This window comes from Lepidochelys kempii, chromosome 1, assembly GCF_965140265.1.
Source record: "Lepidochelys kempii isolate rLepKem1 chromosome 1, rLepKem1.hap2, whole genome shotgun sequence".
NCBI lineage: Eukaryota > Metazoa > Chordata > Testudines > Cheloniidae > Lepidochelys > Lepidochelys kempii.
The window spans coordinates 117,030,317-117,052,888 of NC_133256.1; the positions used below are offsets into that span (position 1 = coordinate 117,030,317).

The 22,572-nt window shown below is 46.0% G+C and overlaps 1 protein-coding gene across 1 annotated transcript in view; it reads right to left on the reverse strand.

Annotated features, from left to right (window-relative positions):
* Nucleotides 1-22,572, reverse strand: part of NPAS2 (neuronal PAS domain protein 2) — a 204,606-nt gene that overhangs the window by 63,969 nt on the left and 118,065 nt on the right. Inside the window, exons 5-7 of the mRNA XM_073352007.1 lie at nucleotides 10,535-10,624; nucleotides 7,193-7,313; nucleotides 4,969-5,082 (exon numbers count right to left, since the gene is read on the reverse strand). Coding sequence (XP_073208108.1) covers nucleotides 4,969-5,082; nucleotides 7,193-7,313; nucleotides 10,535-10,624 — 325 coding nt within the window. The remainder of the gene's footprint in view (nucleotides 1-4,968; nucleotides 5,083-7,192; nucleotides 7,314-10,534; nucleotides 10,625-22,572) is intronic.

A 22,572-nucleotide genomic window follows, 5' to 3' on the forward strand; every position in this document is an offset into this window, starting at 1 on the left:
TTTGGAATGTCTCTCCCCTCCCACTCCTCGTACCCCTCTATCCAGGAGTGCTGACATCGCACCCTGCTGAGGTGCCAATGTGTGGTTGGCAGAAAAAGGGAAATTGGCTGGAAAACTGGTATTTATTTAATGGAAAAAAGAATAACTAATCATAAGACCAGCAGGTCTCAACCCCATGGTGAGCTATAGAGAAGTCTGAGTGGGTCACTGAAGCTGTTGTTTCCCTTACACTCCTGCTCATGCAGGTCTGAGAGAACAGCACCAACCAAACAGCACTGCCTACTGTTTCATAGATTCACAGATTTCAAGACCAGAAGGAAAAGGAGTACTTGTGGCACCTTAGAGACTAACCAATTTATTTGAGCATGAGCTTTCGTGAGCTACAGCTCACTTCATCGGATGCATACCGTGGAAACTGCAGAAGACATTATATACACACAGAGACCATGAAACAATACCTCCTCACACCCCACTGTCCTGCTGGTAATAGCTTATCTAAAGTGATCATCAAGACCAGAAGGGACCATCGTGATCATCTAGTCTGACCTCCTGTGTAACACAGGCCACAGAACTTCCCCCCAAATAATTCCTAGAGCAGAGCTTTTATACAAACATCCAATCTTGATTTTAAAATTGCCAGTGATGAAGAATCCACAATGACCCTTGCAATTGTTCCAATGGTTAATTACTCTCATTGTTAAAAATTTACACCTTATTTCCAGTCTGAATTTGTCTAGCTTCACCTTCCAGCCATTGGATCGTGTTATACCTTTGCATGACACACTGACAAGACAATTTATCAAATATTTGTTCCCCTGTGTAGGTACTTATAAACTGTGTTCATATCACCCCCTAATCTTCTCTTTGTTAAACTAAACAGATTGAGCTCCTTGAGTCTATCACTATAAGGCATGTTTTCTAATTCTTTAATCATTCTTGTGGCTCTTCTTTGAACCCTCTACGATTTATCAAAAACCTTCTTGAATTATGTCACCAGAACTGGACACAGTATTCCAGCAGAAGTTGCACCAGTGCCAAATACAGAGGTAAAATAAACTCTCTACTCCTACTCCATAGATTCTCCTATGCAGGCATCGAAGGATCACGTTTGCACTGGGAGCTCATGTTCAGCTGATTATCCAGCATAATCCCCAAATTCCTTTCAGAGTAACTGCTTCCCAAGATAGAATCCCCCATCCTGTATGGCCTACATTGTTTGTTCCTAGATGTACTCATTTACATTTAGCCCCATTAAAAACATATGTGCTTGCACCCAGTTTACCAAGCAATCCAGATCACTTTGAATCAGTGTCCTGTCCTCTTCATTATTTACCACTCTCCCAATTTTTGTATCCTTTGCAAACTTTATCAGTGACGATTTTATGTTTTCTTCCAGGTCATTGACTCATGTTGACTGGCATTAATTATTCTATTCTCCTTTAATTCTTTATTAATAGAGTCCTGTATCATCCACTCCATTATTTTGCCTGAGATCAATGTCATACTGACAGGCCTTGGTCATCCTGTTTGCCCCTTTTAAATATGGGCACAACATTAGTTTTATTCAAGTCTTCTGGAACTTCCCCAGTGCTTCAAGCCTTATTGAAAATCAACATTAATTGTCTAGCGAACTAATCAGCCAGCTCTTTTAAAACTCTTGGATGCAAGTTATCTGGACCTGCTTATTTAAAAATGTCTCATTGTCGCAGCAGCTGTTTACCATCCTTGTAAGATACTAGTGGAATGGAAAGAGTGTTATCACCATCATATGATACTACATCACATATCTTCTTCCTAAATACAGAACAGAAATATGTATTGAACACTTCTGCCTTTTCTGTATTATTATTAATAATAATTCTACCATTTCCATCTGGTAATCACACACAGCTCTCTCTGTACCACAGAAGCAACAGCTTGGTAGCCTGCCAAGGAACAGAAAAGAGTTTTGCCAGGCACTAGAGCCTGAATCTTGGGAGCACCGCTCCTGCCTGACTGAGCCCTCTCCCACTGGAACACAGCAGGAAACCCAGCACACTTCTGTTCACACCAAAAACTCAATGGCACTGAAGCTGCTGGGCCCTCCAACAACTCAGAGGCCAACCAAAATCAAGAAGAGAATGCTGCAGTTCTCCCCTTGACACAGATGGCGGTGAATGAGAACAGACACTGGATGAATTTTAAGTAGCCACAACTTTATTAAACTTGGCATGGGGTGGGGGGCTACCCACCTGTCACCCATTCTCTCACATACCAGGCATTTTAAGTGGTTCCAGTGTGGAGGTTACAGGGCTCCTATCATACAACCCATAACTTGGGGTAGACTCTCCTCAGCCTACCCCTATGACTCAGCTTCCTCATCTGAATCCTTTCGCATACACACAAGCCCACACCTCTGTAATGGGAATAGAAGGTACTAAATGGGGGACCTTGGTCCACAAACACCAACGCACCCACTATCCCATGAGCAGAAGGCCCGTCAGCAAATTCCTAGGTCTTTTACTTCTGGGAACTGGCCCATTTAGCTTTTTAACCACCCTAGAAACCTGTGACGAACTAACAACCCTATCAAGTATTACAACTAATTACTAAATTCTGTGCCTATTTAACCTAACTCTGCCTCCAGGAAGCTGTGAGGAAGGCAAAAAAGCCCATCAGGCCTCTGCCAATTTGGTCCCAATGGGACTAAGAAATTCCTTGCTGACTCCCTAAAACAGGCAATCAGTCAGAACCACAGCATCTTCTAAACACAGCTCCAAACCCACAGTTAAGGGGAGGTGAGGCAGGGCTGCTGAAACAGAAGAAAAACAGACTCCTAAGGACCCAGGCTAAGCTTTAAATCAGTTAAAGGGGAAAGTAAGAGACCAATCACCTCCCCTCCTCCTCCAGCTGATGAACGGGTCACCAGAGACTCTGGAGGAGGTAGGGCCACTCCTATTTTCTCCAACCTGTGCCCTCCTGCTTCGCAACCACCACTGGTCCCATAGTTTGAAGTAGGTGGTTGGCATTTTCCCAATCGCACATCTCTACCATATGGAAGAAAAAGAAAGATTCCGAGAGATGAAACCTCACCACGTGGAGACAGAGAGAGGCAAAACCCCACCTATCAACCAGAAGGGTCTGAGACAGATGAGAGGTTGAAAGGGAGAAGAACAGAGGGAGAGATTTAGAAAATGGGGCCATGAAAGGTCAAGGGGAAAGTTCTGGTGTTTTTTAATGCTGGAACCTGCCTGGATTTAAATTTTAGCTAGGTCAGAAGGAAAAGAAAGAGGAAGAACAAAAATGAATTAAAGCACAAAGCAATACCTGCCAACATATGAAAGCTATAAATTGGTGCATTTGGTGCAATTGTCTGAGTCAATGCCCATTGACATCTATGAAGATACCCCCACTGACTTTAATGGACATCAGACCAGGCCCTTAGAGAGAACCTTTTAACACACTAAACTAGGGGAGAATTTTCCAGGGACAGAATTTTTAGAAGTTATTTTTCTGAACAATAGCAAGTTCCCCTTATTAAAGGGCTATGTCTGTGCGCTGGTATATGGTGTCATGGTAGGAAAATAGAGGGCAGTTTTAGGATCATGAATGGAGAAAAATTGAGAATCTCTGTAGATCAATTGATCAAAAACTCTCCAAGTAAGAAATATATCCTTATGGGTCATCACTTGAAATCAAGCTTCTGTTCTAGAAAGCTACACGACTCAGTTTGTGTGTATGTCATTCTGCTAAATTTCACTTAATTCAGCACCGTAAAGAGAATAAACATAGAAAATAGAAAGGCAGTTTTATGTTTTTATATGAATAAACCCACAAATCACATGAAACTAAGAAAGAAATACATTTTACCATGCTGTATGTGCATTTCTGTTTTAGTCATATGGATCAAGACCAGAAAGTTAAATGGGGCAGGAAAGCTTTTCATAATGTGGTGTGTGGCTTTTGGAAAGCATAGTGAGGATTTTTTGCACAGGATAACCCATTTGGAACAATAACAGCAACTTCTGAAATACTACTCTTTGGAATTCAGACAAAATATCTAAGGCAAACTCTGCGGGGCAAGGGAAGAAGAAGTAATAAAGAAGTGTTTCTTTTCTGTCTCTGAATAGCTGTATAGCAACCTATTTGTTAAAACACATTACATACAAATTATTCGTCATCCCTTGAAAACTTATCTCCTCAGTCTGAATATACTGTATTAAGGTTAATTAATATACTATATTAAAACTGTAAGGTTTTTGCTGAATTTAATTCTTCCCTTCTTATTCTATAAGTACAGGCTACTGGGGATGGAATGCAAAACTGAACAGTTTGGGATTCATAGATCTGCTCCTTTGAGATACTCAGTGACCCCAACCACCCCTGAAGTCAATGGGAGTTGAGCTTGCTTGGCACCTCAGAGGATCCGGTCTAAATGCTTTAGTGGCCGCAATGGCACATTTCCCAAAAGGAGAAAATCTAACAACACAGCTGTGATTTCTTGGGAGCCTACAATATCATACGCTTTGTCATGAAGTGCTACAACACTTAACAACAATTCCCTGGAGAGGTGGTGAAGGAGAAGGTTCAGTAGTTTTTTTCAGCAACGGAGCCTGCCAGGAGTCAAATTTTCAGAAGTGAAAGTGAGCTTAGGGATCTTAATTTTATCCATTGTTAGTGTTAGTCAATGTAATCAAACTGTTCCCAAGCCTGTCACCATCGGACAAAGGTAGCAGATACCCAGAACAGGATAACTGTGGTCACAATCTAGAAGTGAAGTGCACTGACAGGGAGAGTTTACACTGCTACTGACTTTACCGATATACATCTGGCTGTTACTAATCAGTTGCTAAATTCTTTGTGAACTAAAATTCACCCCATAACGTTAGAAATAACTCTTTCAGTTAAAGTCTGTCTGTTCTATGTAACCACATATATTTTTTCACAAATAAAATGTTTAGTAACATTTACACAGAAGTTAAAGCTTACCATTGCTGTAAGACCGAAAATTTCCTACAAATTTTATGTATTCATATGTTGGAAATTCCTTCGGGTTCAAACTTCCTCTCAGAAGATGACAGTAAAACTCTAAATCATTGTCAGCTGGATTGTTAGAAAAAGGAGAAACAAATAAATAGGCTATTTAAACTAAACATGAGTGGAAAATTTGGTCCCAATCCTGCAACTAGTAGTGTATGCCTACACTCACTCAGAGCCCCACTGAGCGCAGTCTACCACCATGCTAATTGCAGGATCGAAGCCTCTGTGAAAAGAACCCTAAATAAATCCAGAATGTTCAACACTCCTAACAGACTTTTTCTCATGACTGATTTGCAGAATTAGGGCCTGACTCTCCACTCCATTACGCCAATTTTATTAAAGGAATTACACTATCATAAATCTGGTAAAATGGAGTGCAGAATCAGGCCCTTAATTTAAAACCCTTATTTATTTAGGTTTTTCTTTCCATAATTCACAGATTTTTCATGTCTTCTGTTTGGGGGAAAAACAGTCAATTTGTTTTTAAATTAACCTTGGAATATCAGAGTGTTTTTTATATAGTAGATTTTTTAAAAATTGTATAGATTCTATTGTCATCTGTTCTATATTTTTTACCCCACTCTTAGAACTAATTTAAATGAAGTATGAGAAAGGATTATTTATGAAAAATAAATTAAATGATAAAATAAATTCTGAATAATTTACACATATTTCAAATGAAAAGGAGTACTTGTGGCACCTTAGAGACTAACCAATTTATTTGAGCATAAGCTTTCGTGAGCTACAGCTCACTTCATCGGATGCATACTGTGGAAAGTATAGAAGATCTTTTTATAGACACAAAGCATGAAAAAATGGGTGTTTACCACTACAAAAGGTTTTCTCTCCCCCCACCCCACTCTCCTGCTGGTAATAGCTTATCTCAAGTGATCACTCTCCTTACAATGTGTATGATAATCAAGTTGGGCCATTTCCAGCACAAATCCAGGTTTTCTCCCCCCCACCCCCCACACAAACCCACTCTCCTGTTGGTAATAGCTTATCTAAAGTGATCACTCTCCTTACAATGTGTATGATAATCAAGGTGGGCCATTTCCAGCACAAATCCAGGGTTTAACAAGACCCTTGGGGGGGGGGGGGGGGCTGCACGTCCACCAATGTGATATATGCCATCATGTGCTAGCAATGCCCCTCTGCCATGTACATTGGTCAAACTGGACAGTCTCTACGTAAAAGAATAAATGGACACAAATCAGCTGTCAAGAATTATAACATTCATAAACCAGTCGGAGAACACTTCAATCTCTCTGGTCACGCGATTACAGACATGAAAGCTGCGATATTACAACAAAAAAACTTCAATACCAGACTCCAGCGAGAGACTGTTGAATTGGAATTCATTTACAAATTGGATACAATTAACTTAGGCTTCAATAGAGACTGGGAGTGGCTAAATCATTATGCAAGGTAACCTATTTCCCGTTGTTTTTTCCTCCCCCGCCCAGAGGTTCTTGTTAAACCCTGGATTTGTTTGCTGGAAATGGCCCACCTTGATTATCATACACATTGTAAGGAGAGTGATCACTTTAGATAAGCTATTACCAGCAGGAGAGTGGGGTGGGGGGAGAAAAAACCTTTTGTAGTGGTAAACACCCATTTTTTCATGCTTTGTGTCTGTAAAAAGATCTTCTAAACTTTCCACAGTATGCATCCGATGAAGTGAGCTGTAGCTCACGAAAGCTTATGCTCAAATAAATTGGTTAGTCTCTAAGGTGCCACAAGTACTCCTTTTCTTTTTGCAAATACAAACTAACACGGCTGTTACTCTGAAATATTTCAAATGCAATGTAAAACACAGGTGTGCATCACTAGAGTATCTATGGACAGAATATAACTGAACTAGGTTGAAACATCAATTAAGATGTGATTTGTTTCCACTGAACTTTTCTAAATTTCCATGGCCAAACCTGTTTTCCTTAGCTCTCTCCTAAAAGCAATCTTGCTTTAGTAAATAAATGCAATGAGTCTAGTTTGAAATTGAACAGAAGGATCACTCCCGGTGGCAACATTTGTTTCAAAATGAATGAAAATATATCTAAAGATGCAAAATATTCATACTGACATATATCACATAGACACTCTACCCTTGCAAGAGAGAAATCTTTTCTCTCCCATGCTTTTTGTTTAGTGGGAATGATAAAACAAAACTTACTCTTTAGGGAATCTGGTGAGGCAGAATCTGCCATAAGCATATGAGAAGATAATACTTTATAAACTTCTGAATGTTCCTGTTCTGGGAGAAAATTTAACAAATTCTGATCCATGACGTCACACTGCAAAGAAAAGAAAAGAAAGTACAAATGATCAAAACAAAAAAAGAGTGACATTCTCATTCTCCACCAACCTGCCATTTTCTGCAATTGGGACTGAACTTTATTTGCAAAACCAAACAGAGGGCCCAAATTTCATAAGCAGCTGTCTAAACTTTCCATGCCCATAGGCACTTAAATACACAAAGTGCCAGATCCAAAGCCCATGGAAGTCAGTGGGAATCTTTCTGTGGACTTCCACGGGCAGTTGCTCTGGTCTAAAATAGGTAAGCGGGTATACAAGTTAGGCAGACACTTCTTAAAATTGTGCTCTGTATTATCATCATCAGATATTATACTGAACAAAAGTAGTACACGCTGGGCCAAATCCATCTCTGGTGTAACTCCATTGACACCTGTGAAGTTCCACTAAGCTTAAGTTTTCTTCATTAGAATTAAACCTTTAAAGGTAACCCATTCCAAGGGAAGTTGCTGCTGCTCATATAGGGACAGACTGTGGACAGAGAGGGTGTAGTGAGCCTTTCCACCTGCAAAGCACAGCCACAGTTGCAGTTTCTGAGCTTCGGGATGTGCAGTGACTACCTCCTCTTGCTGCCTCCAGGAGCACAAACCAGCAAGGGGAGGCAGGGAAGAGGTGTGTCCATGGCTTTGCCCCTACCTATGTCCCAGCTACAGCTGGTCAAGCAAACAGTAGAGGAGTGCTACACCATCCAAAGGGACAGTGCAGCACGTGAACTCCCCTTGTGTCCATAGGCGAGCTTTGGTAGGGATTGTGCATCTTCAGACACAATCCCGGCTGGATTGGTGGGGCTCTGAACTGCCACCAACTGGCCACTGGCTTAACTGCACAGTCTGGCCCATACTCCATATGTCTACACAGCAAAGAAAAACACACAGCAGGCCCATGACAGCTGACTCAGGCTTGCAGGGCTCTGGCTGCAGGGCTGTTTCACTGCTGTTTAGATTTCCAGGCTTGGGCTGGAGCCTGGGCTTTAGGTCCCTGCAGGGTGGGAGCGTCCCATCTTTTTTGTTTTGTGTTTACACAGTGCCAGCAGAATAAAGTCGTAGAATCATAGATTAGGGTTGGAAGAGACCTCAGGAGGTCATCTAGTCCAACGCCCTGCTCAAAGCAGATCCAACCCCAATTAAATCAAAATCAAAATCCATGCCTAGAGCTCCTAGGAGCTACCACAAAATAAATAATAATGATCCATTTCCATATTTGGGATTGGATTTCAGATAAGGTTATCATGCTAAAGACTAGTAGGATGCAGAAAGAATAACCAGTTTACAGTTTTAGATCCCAATTCAGGAAAGTATTTAAGTACCTGCCTAAATACGTCCTTAATGAAATAGGGTTTAATTCTCATTGACTTCAGAAGGACTCAAGCACATGCTTAATTGAATAAGAATGTTTTCCTGAATTGGATCCCTAGTTTCCAGTAGGATTCAAGAATAGAGGGGAAAGCAATGAAAAAAGTTTCCTTAACACTGAGACAAACATCTGAAAAACCTTGAAAATTGAAGAAATTCTGTGGAAATCATTGGGCCCAACAGACCTTAGGACAGTAAGAGGCAATCTCTCTGCCCACAAATGACAGAAAAATTATTGAACTCCTGCACTGCGGAGGACTAAAGAAAAATGAAGTAGGTGGTTTTAGCTTGAGCTACTTTGTTACTGTTGCATAGCAATATTCCTACGTTCACCACCAGACGTCTTTATTTCATGACACTGTTTCACCTAAGAAGAAAATAATTACTCATCGTATTATAGCTTAGTGGAATATGTTAGATATATTTTGTTGGATGGAATATATTTAACATATTTGGCTGAATGGCGAAATGAGCGAAAAACATAATTATAATTTTCCTAAGCAAAAAAAAAAAAAAAGAATGTGGCATAGAAGTACTTCCTGTTGCTTCTGGCTATGTATTTATATGGAGACTGAACTACTAAAAATAAGCGAGGATTAATGCCTTAATTACCATACCATCTGTCCCAGTCCAGTATCACCAGCAGGAGCAGAAAAAACAACTCCTCTTCTCCCCTGCTCCACAAGTTAGACACAGCATAGCATAGGAGCATCTTTGGGACATGAGACCCAGTAACCAATCCCCCCCAGCACACAGCCACATAGAGGAGCAACTCCACCACTACCACCTTCCTGGGAACAATCCTTAAAAGGCTGCTTTCCTTTGGAAGGCACCAGACCAGCAGCAGACCTTCACAGCCCAACAGCCTGGTGACATCAGTCAACCAGTTCAGGATCTGATCCTATTCCACTGAAGTCAAGAGGAGTCTTGCCCTTTATTTCAATGGAGTAGAACCAGACCCTCAGTGCACATCTCAGAAGGACATCATCACCAGCAGCACATAGTATTCCCCATCAACTATAAGTAAGGCTGTGATTCTGTCACACAGGTTGCGGAAGTCACAGATTCCATGACTTTCTGTGACCTTCTTGTCTTCCGCACCTGCAGCAGCCGGTGCAACAGGCCTGAGCAGCATCGATCCTGGGGGTGGCCCTGGGGACTGTCTAAGCAGCAACAGTCCTGAGGACGGCTGGAGCAGCGGCCCTGGAGGCTATTAGGAAAGCAGTCCCCAGGGGCCTCGGAGCAGCGGGCTGTCAAGGGCAGTCAGCCCCCACCACTGGAACAGGTGCCTCCCAGAGCAGCGGTACCTCAGGGCCCTCCAGAGCAGCGGGCCCCAGGAGCAGATTTAGTCATGGGTATTTCTCATGAATTTTTGTTTATTGCCCATAACCTGTCCATGACTTTTACTAAAAATACCCGTGACTAAATCTTAGCCTTAACTAGAAACCATTTGATATTTTTCCTAGAAAGCAAAGATGGAAAAGAAGTTAGGTCATATTGTCCCTCCCCAAACCAGAATATCCTTCAGAGCTTTGTCTTATATAGTTTTAAATGCTTCACAGCAACAGGGAACTGAAGTGTATGAATCATACTAAAAAAAACCAAGATCACTGGTTGGATATTTTTAAAAATTATACATTTTTAATTTTGATGGGAAAAAACATTTTCATCTCCCCCTCCCCTTTTAACCAATGCTAGAAATAAACTGGGAGCCCAATCCTGCCCCCAGAGTGAATATTCCTAGAAATCAATGGGACTACTCACAAGAATAAACACTACATGCAGGTTTTGGTGTTTACAGGATTGACTCATAATTTGTATCTGCAAAAGAGTGTGCAAGAATTACTCACGGGTAAATGTCCAAGTAGAGGTGTAATACTGTCAGAAACATATATGATGGTTCCATCTGTGGTGACTGCTATAATGAAGCCATCTAATGCCTAAGAGAAATGCACAAGTGGAGAGTTCTTTAACAGTAGTATGGGCTTTTATCGGTAATTCTCATTGTACATTGATCAAAACCTTTTACCTCACCACCACATTATTAGTAGGCTGTAGGAACATTATCTCAAGTTGCACAACAGTAATTCTCTGATTTCACAGTCTTATCTCACTTATACAGTGTTCTTTGTAGTTCAGCAAAATATACTAGCTGAGACAACAAAAGGCTTACAAGAATATTTCAGATATCAGTTTTTAAATTAATAATAATGCAAGACGGCTAAGCCTGGATCCTTGGAAGTTATTAAAAAAAGTTAGCTTTGTATAAATATCAAAGCATCATGAAAGGACGCAGTGCTATCTCAAATAATTATTACCCACAAAATTAATCTGTTTGTATTAATGTAACATTGTATATTACTATGCTTTCATGTAAATAAAAGCAACAGAAATGATCAAGTAATCTTTAGCTTCAGGTTTAACGGAGGTGACATATTTTAAAGATCATGGTATTAGATTATTCATTAGTGGCACAATTCACCTTTGTGCAGAGAGTCAATATAGCACTTGCGCATTACTTAAATTCCACACAGCAGCAGATTCTCCAGCCCTGTGATTTAAGTGGGAGCACCTGCCTTGTACAAATATCACCCTAAAATATTTTATCATGTAAAAATATTTTCTTCATAACCATATCTGAAATCAATAGCCTACTCCGTCTTGAGCTAAACCTTCTAAGCCCTGGTCTACACTAGGACTTTAGGTCGAATTTAGCAGCGTTAAATCGATTTAAACCTGCACCCGTCCACACAGTGAAGCCCTTTATTTCGACTTAAAGGGCTCTTAAAATCGATTTCCTTACTCCACCCCTGACAAGTGGATTAGCGCTTAAATCGACGTTCCCGGCTCGAATTTGGGGTACTGTGGACACAATTCGATGGTATTGGCCTCCGGGAGCTATCCCAGAGTGCTCCATTCTGACCGCTCTGGACAGCACTCTCAACTCAGATGCACTGGCCACGTAGACAGGAAAAGAACCGCAAACTTTTGAATCTCATTTCCTGTTTGGCCAGCGTGGCAAGCTGCAGGTGACCATGCAGAGCTCATCAGCACAGGTGACCATGATGGAGTCCCAGAATCGCAAAAGAGCTCCAGCATGGACCGAACGGGAGGTACGGGATCTGATCGCTGTTTGGGGAGAGGAATCCGTGCTATCAGAACTCCGTTCCAGTTTTCGAAATGCCAAAACCTTTGTGAAAATCTCCCAGGGCATGAAGGACAGAGGCCATAACAGGGACCCGAAGCAGTGCCGCGTGAAACTTAAGGAGCTGAGGCAAGCCTACCAGAAAACCAGAGAGGCGAACAGCCGCTCTGGGTCAGAGCCCCAAACATGCCGCTTCTATGATGAGCTGCATGCCATTTTAGGGGGTTCGGCCACCACTACCCCAGCCGTGTTGTTTGACTCCTTCAATGGAGATGGAGGCAATACGGAAGCAGGTTTTGGGGCCGAAGAAGATGATGATGAGGAGGAGGTTGTAGATAGCTCACAGCAAGCAAGCGGAGAAACCAGTTTTCCCGACAGCCAGGAACTGTTTCTCACCCTAGACCTGGAGCCAGTACCCCCCGAACCCACCCAAGGCTGCCTCCTGGACCCAGCAGGCGGAGAAGGGACCTCTGGTGAGTGTACCTTTTAAAATGCTATACATGGTTTAAAAGCAAGCATGTGAAAGGATTACTTTGCCCTGGCATTTGCGGTTCTCCTAGATGTAGTCCTAAAGCCTTTGCAAAAGGTTTCTGGGGAGGGCAGCCTTATTGCGTCCTTCATGGTAGGACACTTCACCACTCCAGGCCAGTAACACGTACTCGGGAATCACTGTAGAACAAAGCATTGCAGTGTATGTTTGCTGGCATTCAACCAAAATCCGTTCTTTATCTCTCTGTGTTATCCTCAGGAGAGTGAGATATAATTCATGGTCACCTGGTTGAAATAGAGTGCTTTTCTTCAGGGGACACTCAGAGGAGCCCATTCCTGCTGGGCTGTTTGCCTGTGGCTAAACAGAAATGTTCCCCGCTGTTAGCCACAGGGAGGGGGGAAGGTTGAGGGGGTAGTCACGCGGTGGGAGGAGGCAAAATGCGACCTTGTAACGAAAGCACATGTGCTATGTATGTAATGTTAACAGCAAGGTTTACCCTGAAAGAGTGTAGCCACTGTTTTATAAAATGTGTCTTTTTAAATACCGCTGTCCCTTTTTTTTTCTCCACCAGCTGCATGTGTTTCAATGATCACAGGATCTTCTTCTTCCCAGAGGCTAGTGAAGCTTAGAAAGAAAAAAAAACGCACTCGCGATGAAATGTTCTCCGAGCTCATGCTGTCCTCCCACACTGACAGAGCACAGACGAATGCGTGGAGGCAAATAATGTCAGAGTGCAGGAAAGCACAAAATGACCGGGAGGAGAGGTGGAGGGCTGAAGAGAGTAAGTGGCGGGCTGAAGAGAGTAAGTGGCGGGCTGAAGACAGGGCTGAAGCTCAAATGTGGCGGCAGCGTGATGAGAGGAGGCAGGATTCAATGCTGAGGCTGCTGCAGGACTAAACCAGTATGCTCCAGTGTATGGTTGAGCTGCAGCAAAGGCAGCTGGAGCACAGACTGCCACTGCAGCCCCTCTGTAACCTACCGCCCTCCTCCCCAAGTTCCATAGCCTCCACACCCAGACGCCCAAGAACGCGGTGGGGGGGCCACCGGCCAACTAGCCACTCCGCCACAGAGGATTGCCCCAAAAAAAAGAAGGCTGGCATTCAATAAATTTTAAAGTTGTAAACTTTTAAAGTGCTGTGCTTAAAGTGCTGTGTGGCATTTTCCTTCCCTCCTCCACCACCCCTCCTGGGATACCTTGGTAGTCATCTCCCTATTTGTGTGTTGAATGAATAACGAATGCATGACTGTGCAGCAGCAATGACTTTATTGCCTCTGCAAGCGGTGATTAAAGGGAGGAGGGAAGGGTGGTTAGCTTACAGGGAAGTAGAGTGAACCAAGGGGCGGGGGGTTTCATCAAGGAGAAACAAACAGAACTTTCACACCGTAGCCTGGCCAGTCATGAAACTGGTTTTCAAAGCTTCTCTGATGCGTACCGCGCCCTCCTGTGCTCTTCTAACCGCCCTGGTGTCTGGCTGCGCGTAACCAGCAGCTAGGCGATTTGCCTCAGCCTCCCACCCCGCGATAAACGTCTCCCCCTTACTCTCACAGATAATGTGGAGCACACAGCAAGCAGTAATAACAGTGGGAATATTGGTTTCACTGAGGTCTAAGCGAGTCAGTAAACTGCGCCAGCACGCCTTTAAACGTCCAAATGCACATTCTACCACCATTCTGCACTTGCTCAGCCTGTAGTTGAACAGCTCCTGACTACTGTCCAGGCTGCCTGTGTACGGCTTCATGAGCCATGGCATTAAGGGGTAGGCTGGGTCCCCAAGGATACATATAGGCATTTCAACATCCCCAACAGTTATTTTCTGGTCTGGGAATAAAGTCCCTTCCTGCAGCTTTTGAAACAGACCAGAGTTCCTGAAGATGCGAGCATCATGGACCTTTCCCGGCCATCCCACGTTGATGTTGGTGAAACGTCCCTTGTGATCCACCAGAACTTCCAGCACTATCGAAAAGTACCCCTTGCGGTTTATGTACTCGGCGGCTTGGTGCTCCGGTGCCAAGATAGGGATATGGGTTCCGTCTATAGCCCCACCACAGTTAGGGAATCCCATTGCAGCAAAGCCATCCACTATGACCTGCACATTTCCCAGGGTCACTACCCTTGATATCAGCAGATCTTTGATTGCGTGAGCTACTTGCATAACAGCAGCCCCCACAGTAGATTTGCCCACTCCAAATTGATTCCCAACTGACCGGTAGCTGTCTGGCGTTGCAAGCTTCCACCGGGCTATCGCCACTCGCTTCTCAACTGTGAGGGCTGCTCTCATCTTGGTATTCATGCGCCTCAGGGCAGGGGAAAGCAAGTCACAAAGTTCCATGAAAGTGCCCTTACGCATGAAAAAGTTTCGCAGCCACTGGGAATCGTCCCAGACCTGCAACACTATGCGGTCCCACCAGTCTGTGCTTGTTTCCCGAGCCCAGAATCGGCGTTCCACAGCATGAACCTGCCCCATTAGCACCATGATGCATGCATTGGCAGGGCCCATGCTTTCAGAGAAATCTGTGTCCATGTCCTGATCACTCACGGGACCGCGCTGACGTCGCCTCCTCGCCCGGTATCGCGTTGCCATGTTCTGGTGCTGCATATACTGCTGGATAATGCGTGTGGTGGTTAATGTGCTCCTAATTTCCAAAATGAGCTCAGCGGCCTCCATGCTTGCCTTGGTATGGCGTCCGCACAGAAAAAAGGCGCAGAACGATTGTCTGCCGTTGCTCTGACGGAGGGAGGGGCGACTGACGACACGGCTTACAGGGTTGGCCTCAGGGAGCTAAAATCAACAAAGGGTGTGCCTGTACATCAAGGAGTATTTCAGGCAGGACTGCACGGAGGGTTCCAATAAGAAATGGTGCACCTAAGTTATCGTTCTTATTGGAACAAGGAGGTTAGCCTGGCCTCTGATTGATACATGGCTAGATTTACCTCGCTGCATCTTCTCTGTGAGTGACTGCAGTGTGATCTAGACAGGGGAGGAGGCAAATGAGTACAAAACAAATCTGGTCTATTTCTTGTTCTGACCCACTCCATCTATCTTTTACATCTTTGGCTGGCAGCAGACGGTACAGAAGGACTGCATGCCATCCACATCTCATGGCTGCTTGGCAGAAGATGGTACAATACGACTGCTAGCAATCCTCATCTCTTGCCTGCCTGGCAGAAGATGGTACAGTACGACTGCTAGCAGTCCGTATCGCCTGCCCGCTCACCATAAGACGGTTCAATAGGACTGCAGGACTAAAGAGAATGACCTGGTCAAGTCACTCCAAATTTAGTCCCTGCGCCCATGTCTGCCCAGGCGCTCCCAGCCGACGTGGCCAGGAGCACCTCGGACACGACGAGGACGACTACCAGTCGTATTGCACCGTCTGCTGCCAGAAGGCAATGGGTTGCTGCTACTGTGCAGCAAAGCCGTACCGCGTCTGCCAGCACCCAGGAGACATAGGGTGACGGTTACCTGAGCGGGCTCCATGCTTGCCGTGGTATGGCGTCTGCACAGGTAACTCAGGAAAAAAGGCGCGAAATGATTGTCTGCCCTTGCTTTCACGGGGGGAGGGAGGGAATGGGGGCCTGACGATATGTACCCAGAACCACCCGCGACAATGTTTTAGCCCCATCAGGCATTGGGATCTCAACCCAGAATTCCAATGGGCAGCGGAGACTGCGGGAACTGTGGGATAGCTACCCACAGTGCAACGCTCCGGAAGTCGACGCTTGCCTCGGTACTGTGGAAGCGCTCCGCCGAGTTAATGCACTTAATGCACTTAGAGCATTTTCTGTGGGGACACACACATTCGAATATATAAAACCGATTTCTAAAAAACCGACTTCTATAAATTCGACCTAATTTCGTAGTGTAGACATACCCTAAGTGTATCTAAAGCAAGGCCTCATCTACTACTCCAACAATGAGAAGCAAACAAATAAGAAGCACTTACAGTATTTGGTCAAGTACAGTATTAAATTCTTAGCTCCAGTCCTGCTCCCACTGAAGCTGATGAGCCAATAGCAAAACTCCCATTGACTTCAGTGGGAGCAGGTCTGGATCCATAAATCAATCGATCTAAGTTCTGATATTGGTGCTGATCACCTAGGGAGGTTGGTGGAATCTTCATCCTTAGAAGAAGGAAGGACAATAGCATTATACAATCTCTTTGTAGTGAGTAAGCCCTGGTCTACTCTAGGACTTTAGGTCAAATTTAGCAGCGTTAAATCAATGTAAACCTGTACCCGTCCACACGATGAAGCCCTTTAGTTCTACTTAAAGGGCTCTTAAAATCGATTTCCTTACTCCACCCCTGACAAGTGGATTAGCGCTTAAATCGACGTTCCCGGCTCGAATTTGGGGTACTGTGGACACAATTCGATGGTATTGGCCTCCGGGAGCTATCCCAGAGTGCTCCATTCTGACCGCTCTGGACAGCACTCTCAACTCAGATGCACTGGCCAGGTAGACTGGAAAAGAACCGCAAACTTTTGAATCTCATTTCCTGTTTGGCCAGCGTGGCAAGCTGCAGGTGACCATGCAGAGCTCATCAGCACAGGTGACCATGATGGAGTCCCAGAATCGCAAAAGAGCTCCAGCATGGACCGAACGGGAGGTACGGGATCTGATCGCTGTATGGGGAGAGGAATCCATGCTATCAGAACTGCGTGCCAGTTTTCGAAATGCCAAAACCTTTGTCAAAATCTCCCAGGGCATGAAGGACAGAGGCCATAACAAGGACCCGAAGCAGTGCCGCATGAAACTTAAGGAGCTGAGGCAAGCCTACCAGAAAACCAGAGAGGCGAACGGCCACTCCGGGTCAGAACCCCAAACATGCCGCTTCTATGATGAGCTGCATGCCATTTTAGGGGGTTCAGCCACCACTATCCCAGCCGTGTTGTTTGACTCCTTCAATGGAGATGGAGGCAACACGGAAGCAGGTTTTGGGGACGAAGAAGATGATGATGATGATGATGAGGTTGTAAATAGCTCACAGCAAACAAGCGGAGAAACCAGTTTTCCCGACAGCCAGGAACTGTTTCTCACCCTGGACCTGGAGCCAGTACCCCCTGAACCCACCCAAGGCTGCTTCCTGGACCCGGCAGGCAGAGAAGGGACCTCTGGTGAGTGTACCTTTTAAAATACTATACATGGTTTAAAAGCAAGCATGTGAAAGGATTACTTTGCCCCGGCATTCGCGGCTCTCCTGGATGTACTCCCAAAGCCTTTGCAAAAGGTTTCTGGGGAGGGCAGCCTTATTGCGTCCTTCATGGTAGGACACTTTACCGCTCTAGGCCAGTAACACGTACTCGGGAATCATTGTACAACAAAGCATTGCAGTGTATGTTTGCTGGCATTCAAACAACATCCGTTCTTTATCTCTCTGTGTTATCCTCAGGAGAGTGAGATATAATTCATGGTCACCTGGTTGAAATAGAGTGCTTTTTTTCAGGGGACACTCAGAGGAGCCCATTCCTGTTGGGCTGTTTGCCTGTGGCTGAACAGAAATGTTCCCCGCTGTTAGCCACGGGGAGGGTGCACGGGGTAGCCACGCGGTGGGGGGAGGAAAAATGCGACCTTGAAACGAAAGCACATGTGCTATGTACGTGTAAGCAGAGACAGGGTGGGCTCCACCCTGACATCTGGTGGTGAGGTGTGGCAAGTTGTGGAAAAGAACTTCAGGGGCTGATCTCATTTGCATAGGCACACCCACCCTGCCTAGAATGAGGCCATAACTGCCCAAATCGTCACTTTGGCTGCTGTGGGATCCCCAGTGTCTCTGTTATTGGGGCGGGAAGAATAAATTGTTAGTACCCTGATTATGGGAACTGTGCTTGGAACTGTACTTGGCCTTTTTGTTATGATGGAGGACTCACCATCAACTGAGTAGCACTCACTAGGCAAGGGACATGGGTTCCAAAACTCTGTGAATTGAGAGAGACTTGAGACAGGTATTAGTGTCTGGTGGTGTAGGCCCCTTTTGTGAGGGCCTGAAGCACCAATTGCACCTCTGTCTCTCTCCACTGTGGAATGTCAGAGCTAATTTTGGGTCTATTAAGAGTTTTGTTACAGGTATTGTGCTGAATTCACTTCAGCCTTATAGTGCACCAGCACTAAGGCTCCCACTACTATGAGCTGAAATCACTGAGAGCTGAAATCACTGAGCACTGTGTCAAGTAGGGGGGAGCCGGAAGTTCTAGTGTGCAGTGGAGCCGGTCGTGAGACAGCAGTGTGTTCGTGAGACGGCGAGCTGAGCGGAGCCGGTCGTGAGACAGCAGTGTGTTTGTGAGACGGCGAGCTGAGCGGAGCCGGTCGTGAGACAGCGGTGTGTTCGTGAGACGGCGAGCTGAGCGGAGCCGGTCGTGAGACAGCGGTGTGTTCGTGAGACGGCGAGCTGTCTGGAGCCGGTCGTGAGACAGCGGTGTGTTCGTGAGACGGCGAGCTGAGCGGAGCCGGTCGTGAGACGGTGAGCTGTGCAGAGCGGAGCCGGTCGTGGTGGAGCGGAGCAGAGCCCTGTGGGGCAGTCAGCTTCAGGACACGTAAGGTGCCCCTTACCTCTTTCCCCCACACCCAGGCACATTTTAGCCAGATTGGGGAGTAACACTCTGCAGGTGAACTTTTGAACTCCGGGGCTGGACTTTTTTTGGACTTTGGGCGATTAGTGGATTGCTGGACTCAAGAGACGTTTGGGTTCTGGGACTCAAGAGCCTGAGGGAAAGGATGTGGCCCAAATTTTCTGGGGTGGGTCAGTGTTCATGGTTTGGTTAATGAACACTAGTTGTGGTGTTTCCCCAATTTAATGCTGATGTTGTTTGCCTCATGTTATTAAAGATTCTCTACTACACCAAGACTCTGTGCTTGCGAGAGGGGAAGTATTGCCTCCTTGAGGCGCCCAGGGGGTGTGTAAGATTTTCCCAGGTCACTGGGTGGGGGCTCGAGCCAGTTTTGCATTTGCTTTAATGAGAGGGAACCCCTGTGTATTGAACCCGGCCCTTGCTGCTATCAACTTGGCCTGGCAGAAGGGTTACATACGTAATGTTAACAGCAAGGTTTACCCTGAAAGAGTGTAGCCACGGTTTTATAAAATGTGTCTTTTTAAATACCACTGTCCCTTTTTTTTCCTCCACCAGCTGCATGTGTTTCAATGATCACAGGATCTTCACCTTCCCAGAGGCTAGTGAAGCTTAGAAAGAAAAAAAAAACGCACTCGAGATGAAATGTTCTCCGAGCTCATGCTGTCCTCCCACACTGACAGAGCACAGACGAATGCATGGAGGCAAATAATGTCAGAGTGCAGGAAAGCACAAAATGACCGGGAGGAGAGGTGGAGGGCTGAAGAGAGTAAGTGGCGGGGCTGAAGAGAGTAAGTGGCGGGCTGAAGACAGGGCTGAAGCTCAAATGTGGTGGCAGCGTGATGAGAGGAGGCAGGATTCAATGCTGAGGCTGCTGGAGGACCAAACCAGTATGCTCCAGTGTATGGTTGAGCTGTAGCAAAGGCAGCTGGAGCACAGACTGCCACTACAGCCCCTGTGTAACCAACCGCCCTCCTCCCCAAGTTCCATAGCCTCCACACCCAGACGCCCAAGAACGCGGTGGGGGGGCCACCGGCCAACTAGCCACTCCGCCACAGAGGATTGCCCCAAAAAAAAGAAGGCTGGCATTCAATAAATTTTAAAGTTGTAAACTTTTAAAGTGCTGTGTGGCATTTTCCTTCCCTCCTCCACCACTCCTCCTGGGCTACCTTGGTAGTCATCCCCCTATTTGTGTGATGAATGAATAAAGAATGCATGAATGTGAAGTAACAATGACTTTATTGCCTCTGCAAGCGGTGATTGAAGGGAGGAGAGGAGGGTGGTTAGCTAACAGGGAAGTAGAGTGAACCAAGGGGCGGGGGGTTTCATCAAGGAGAAACAAACAGAACTTTCACACCGTAGCCTGGCCAGTCATGAAACTGGTTTTCAAAGCTTCTCTGATGTGTACCGCACCCTCCTGTGCTCTTCTAACCGCCCTGGTGTCTGGCTAGGCGTAACCAGCAGCAAGGCGATTTGCCTCAACCTCCCACCCCGCCAAAAGCGTCTCCCCCTTACTCTCACAGATACTGTGGAGTGCACAGCAAGCAGTAATAACAGTGGGAATATTGGTTTTGCTGAGGTCTAAGCGAGTCAGTAAACTGCGCCAGCGCGCCTTTAAATGTCCAAATGCACATTCTACCACCATTCTGCACTTGCTCAGCCTGTAGTTGAACAGCTCCTGACTACTGTCCAGGCTGCCTGTGTACGGCTTCATGAGCCATGGCATTAAGGGGTAGGCTGGGTCCCCAAGGATACATATGGGCATTTCAACATCCCCAACAGTTATTTTCTGGTCTGGGAATAAAGTCCCTTCCTGCAGCTTTTGAAACAGACCAGAGTTCCTGAAGATGCGAGCGTCATGTACCTTTCCCGGCCATCCCACGTTGATGTTGGTGAAACGTCCCTTGTGATCCACCAGAACTTGCAGCACTATTGAAAAGTACCCCTTGCGGTTTATGTACTCGGCGGCTTGGTGCTCCGGTGCCAAGATAGGGATATGGGTTCTGTCTATGGCCCCACCACAGTTAGGGAATCCCATTGCAGCAAAGCCATCCACTATGATCTGCACATTTCCCAGGGTCACTACCCTTGATATCAGCAGATCTTTGATTGAGTGGGCTACTTGCATCACAGCAGCCCCCACAGTAGATTTGCCCACTCCAAATTGATTCCCAACTGACCGGTAGCTGTCTGGCGTTGCAAGCTTCCACAGGGCTATCGCCACTCGCTTCTCAACTGTGAGGGCTGCTCTCATCTTGGTAATCATGCGCTTCAGGGCAGGGGAAAGCAAGTCACAAAGTTCCATGAAAGTGCCCTTACGCATGCGAAAGTTTCACAGCCACTGGGAATCGTCCCAGACCTGCAACACTATGCGGTCCCACCAGTCTGTGATTGTTTCCTGAGCCCAGAATCGGTGTTCCACAGCATGAACCTGCCCCATTAGCACCATGATGCATGCATTGGCAGGGCCCAGGCTTTCAGAGAAATCTGTGTCCATGTCCTGATCACTCACATGACCGCGCTGACGTCGCCTCCTCTCCCGGTATTGCTTTGCCAGGTTCTGGTGCTGCATATACTGCTGGATAATGCGTGTGGTGTTTAATGTGCTCCTAATTGCCAAAGTGAGCTGAGCAGCCTCCATGCTTGCCTTGGTATGGCGTCCGCACAGAAAAAAGGCACGGAATGATTGTCTGCTGTTGCTCTGACGGTGGGAGGGGCGACTGACGACACAGCTTACAGGGTTGGCTTCAGGGAATTAAAATCAACAAAGGGGGTGTCTTTACATCAAGGAGTATTTCAGGCAGGACTTCACGGAGGGTTCCAATAGGAAATGGTGCACCTAAGTTATCGTTCTTATTGGAACAAGGAGGTTAGCCTGGCCTCTGATTGATACATGACTAGATTTACCTCACTGCACCTTCTCTGTGAGTGACTGCAGTGTGATCTAGAGGAATGAGTCCCCTAGACGGGGGAGGAGGCAAATGAGTACAAAACAAATCTGGTCTATTTCTTGTTTTGATCCACTCCATCTATCTTTTACATCTTTGGCTGGCAGCAGACGGTGCAGAAGGACTGCATCCCATCCACATCTCATGGCTGCTCGGCAGAAGATGGTGCAGTAGGACTGCTAGCCATCCTCATCTCTTGCCTGCCCGGCAGAAGATGATGCAATAGGACTGCTAGCAATCCGTATTGCCTGCTTGCTCACCTTAAGACGATTCAGTAGGACTGACTGCAGGACTAAAGAGAATGACCTGGTCAAGTCACTCTAAATTTAGTCCCTGCGCCCATGTCTGCCCAGGCGCTCGTGGCCGATGTGGCCAGGAGCACCTCGGACACGACGATGACGAATACCAGTCGTATTGTAGCGTCTGCTGCCAGAAGGCAATGGGTTGCTGCTACTGTGTAGCAATGCCGTACCACGTCTGCCAGCACCCAGGAGACATACAGTGACGGTTACCTGAGCAGGCTCCATGCTTGCCGTGGTATGGCGTCTGCACAGGTAACTCAGGAAAAAAGGCGCGAAACGATTGTCTGCCCTTGCTTTCACGGAGGGAGGGAGGGAATGGGGGCCTGACGATATGTACCCAGAACCACCCGCGACAATGTTTTAGCCCCATCAGGCATTGGGATCTCAACCCAGAATTCCAATGGGCAGCGGAGACTGCGGGAACTGTGGGATAGCTAC